At 38.9% G+C, this 3,467-nt stretch overlaps 1 protein-coding gene across 1 annotated transcript; it reads right to left on the bottom strand.

Moving 5' to 3' along the window:
• Positions 1–981: 981 nt before the first annotated feature.
• On the bottom strand, positions 982–2,983 carry LOC112864949 (olfactory receptor 8B12-like). The gene is made up of 2 exons (XM_025927962.2): positions 2,926–2,983; positions 982–2,231 (listed from the first exon to the last, which is right to left on the bottom strand). Exon 2 carries the CDS (start codon positions 2,196–2,198, stop codon positions 1,266–1,268), a length of 933 nt encoding a protein of 310 aa, XP_025783747.1. The 5' UTR covers positions 2,199–2,231; positions 2,926–2,983; the 3' UTR covers positions 982–1,265.
• Positions 2,984–3,467: the final 484 nt, after the last annotated feature.

Below are 3,467 nucleotides of genomic sequence, written 5' to 3'. Positions count from 1 at the left end.
TAGCAAGGATGCAGAGAAAGGGGAACACTCTTAGACTATTGGTGGAAATGCAAACTGGTGCAGCCACTCTGGGAAACAGTATGGCTGTTTGAGGTTCCTCAAAAAGTCAAAAATAGAACTACCTTATAATACAGCAATTGCACTACTAGGTATTTATCCAAAGAATACAAGAACACTAATTCAAAGGGATACATGTATCCTAAGTGTTTATAGTAGCATTGTTTGCATTAGGCCAAGTGTCCATCAATTGATGAATGGATAAAGAAGATGTGGTATACACACACACACACACACACACACACACACACACACACACACAAAAGGAAATACTATTTAGCCATAAAAAGAATGAAATGTTGCCATTTGCCATGACAATGATGGAGCTAGAGAGTATAATGCTAAGTGAAATAAGTCAGTCAGAAAAAGACAAATACCATATGATTTCACTCATATGTGGAATTTAAGAAACAAAACAAACAAGCAAAGGGGAAAAATAAGAGAAAGAGTGACAAGGCAAGAGACAGACTCTTAACTGTAGAGAACAAAGTGATGGTTACCTGGGGGGAGGGGGGGTATGAGTTAAATAGGTGATGGGGATTAAGGAGTACACTTGCCATAATGAACACAGGGTGATGTATGAACTGTTGAATGACTATATTGTACACTGGAAACTAATATAACACTGTGTGTTAATTAAGTGGAATTAAAATAATAACTTTTAAAAAGGGAAAATATGGAATATCAACAAGTTATTTCTAAAACATTATTTATTGAGAAGTTACATTAAATTACTATATAGAATCAGTTTATACTATGCTAAAATATCATACTTTCAAAATGAAATCTGTAAGACAGGCAATAAAGAAAAAAAACATGGCAGAAAGGAAAGGAAAACAAAGTAGATTAGAATTCAAGAGCCTGGATTCCAGTCCCACTTATGGGAACCACTTAGTTGTATGGCCTTGGAAAACATATATAAAATGTCTAAGTCTCCAATGCCTGTTAAATAAGCTCAGAAAAAATGGTTTATAAGCCCCATTTCAGATTAAATGATTTATGATTGTAGAAAAAAATGCATAAAAGAGTCGTGGAATAGTCGAGGTGGGTCACGGGATACAGAAAATAGATATGTAGTAAACATCCATGAAACATAAAGACTTAAAATTCTCTTTTTTACAGAAGAGAAAAAACTAGAACTTGGATCTGTCTTGGAAAACACACACACCAATAAACAAAGCATTGTATCTTCTTCAAATGCTACTTTTTCAAGAAGATATTTTTCTTTCCAAGGTTTTTCTCAGGGAAACTTTGACATCCTTGTTCCTCAAACTGTAGATCAGTGGGTTTAACATGGGCACCACAATGGTATAGAACAGAGAGGACACTTTCCCTTGGTCCAGGGGCAAAATAGAAGGTGGTTTGAGATACATGAAAGCCCCAGAACCAAAGAAAAGAGAAACCACAATTATATGAGAGCTACATGTACTGAAAGCTTTGGACCTGCCCTCAGTGGAGTGAATGTGCAGAATGCTGGACAGAATCAGAGCATAAGAGATGAAGATGGTGATAATGGGCATTCCAATGTCAATGGCCACAAGGATGAAGACCACCAGTTCATTTACATAAGTGCTGTTGCAGGACAGCTCGAGGAGAGGAAGGATGTCACACATGAAATGATTGAGAAGGTTGTCAGCACAGAAGGTCAGACTTGCTATGCTTCCCGTATGGACCATAGCCCCTGAAAGCCCCATCACGTAGACACCCAACAAAAGGAATAGACAGACCTGAGGAGACATGGTGACCATGTACACCAATGGTTTACAGATGGCTACATAGCGGTCATATGCCATCACTGACAGGAGGAAGGACTCAGAAATGACAAAGAAGCAGAAGAAAAAGAGTTGAGTCATACACTCTGCATGCAAGATGATGTTCTTCTTTGAGACAAAACTCTTCAGCATTTTGGGGGTGATGGTAGTGGAGTAGCAGAAATCTATCAAGGAGAGGTTGAAGAGGAAAAAGTACATGGGAGTGTGTAGGCAAGAATTCAACCGAATCAGGGCTATCAAGGCCAGGTTTCCCAGCACAGTGACCATGTAGAAACCTAGAAACAGGAAGAAGAGAGGGATCTGGAGTTCCAGCTGGTCTGTTAAACCTGTAAGGATAAACTCTGTCACAGAAGAGTTCTTAGCTGCCATTCTCCTCTTGGGGATGAGTGGAGCAAGGGCAGTCTGGAGAAAAGAAAAGAGAACCAGTTAGACAGAAAGAAATACCACCACTCACCCAGGATCCATCCCCCATTCTGAAGAACGGAATCCACAGAGAGATTTGAATGTTAAGACAGATGGTAGGAAGGCTTTTACTGTTTGTTATGGATCTGTCCTACAGCCCAAGTGACTTTATCTTCCAGAGAGAACAGTTAGAGTCTAAACTTTGCCTCCAGAGAGAAAACAGTAATTTATTCATATCCCAATTCATTAAAAAATAAGACAGATATCTTTTAGATCTTTAAGTTAGTCCATGTTCTATGTCCTTCTATCTCCTGCCTGTGCTTCCATTGCTAAACCCTGGGCCTCTTCCCTGAAGAGAGTCCTGTCAAAAGACACTGCGACCCCTCGAACCCCCACCACTGGGTCGCTGCTGTCAAATCAAGAAGGTGAGGCCACATTTTTACAGTCTCTCCTAGCTCAAGTGGGTTTAGTTTCATGATAATTTTTTAAAGCTAGCACCTACTTAAGTGGTTCCTATGAGATGCTAGACACTAAGAGCTGTATGACAATATTATTATCCCTATTTTGCAGATGAGACAACAAAGTCCTCAAAATACTGGGGTGCGGCCAGAAGGTGGACTTTAGCAGTCTGACTCTCAGGTGTACCCTCATAACCACTATGTTACATGACTGACAGGGTTAGGAAGTCACTCACCTTCCTTCAGTTTAGAGCTGTAATGCTATACTCTACTGTTTCTTGTCCACAATTGTCCTGCGATAGAAAATTACCATAATGAATAGAAAATGGTAGTTTGAGCTAAGAACCCTCCCCTTCCAATCTGATCTAAAGGATCAGAAACCCTAATTTATCTTGTAGCCATTTCTACACTGAAGAACATGATTTCCAATTGTTAATTTGGAAGCTATAACTATAAGGAAGGAGATGCGCCTTTTCCAGACCAGAGAATAACAGGAAATAAGAAGTTTTATTCGGATTACAGATCTCAGTGGCCTAATTATTAAGACAAAGACTCCCTCAAAACCATTTCCTCAGAGATTATTTTCCCAAAGGAATAAGAAGTGTTTATTTATACCCTTAATATTGGTTGATTTGGCTTGTAGAGACAATTATTTCCACAGACATTTATCCAGTACTATTAAAAGAAAATTCATTGTGGAAAAAAAATTATCATCATTACTATTTTTGAATGCCCAGTAATATACCTGACACTGAACCTTTCTACTGACTTCTGGCTG

This window comes from Puma concolor, chromosome D1 (assembly GCF_028749965.1).
Source record: "Puma concolor isolate L17-30 chromosome D1, mPumCon1.1.hap2, whole genome shotgun sequence".
NCBI classification, from domain to species: domain Eukaryota; kingdom Metazoa; phylum Chordata; class Mammalia; order Carnivora; family Felidae; genus Puma; species Puma concolor.
This window is presented reverse-complemented; position numbering and strand designations above follow the sequence as displayed.

What these genes read in the sequence shown, in the direction of transcription:
- LOC112864949 (XM_025927962.2), bottom strand. Translation starts at nt 2,198, where the DNA reads ATGGCAGCTAAGAACTCTTCTGTGACAGAGTTTATCCTTACAGGTTTA.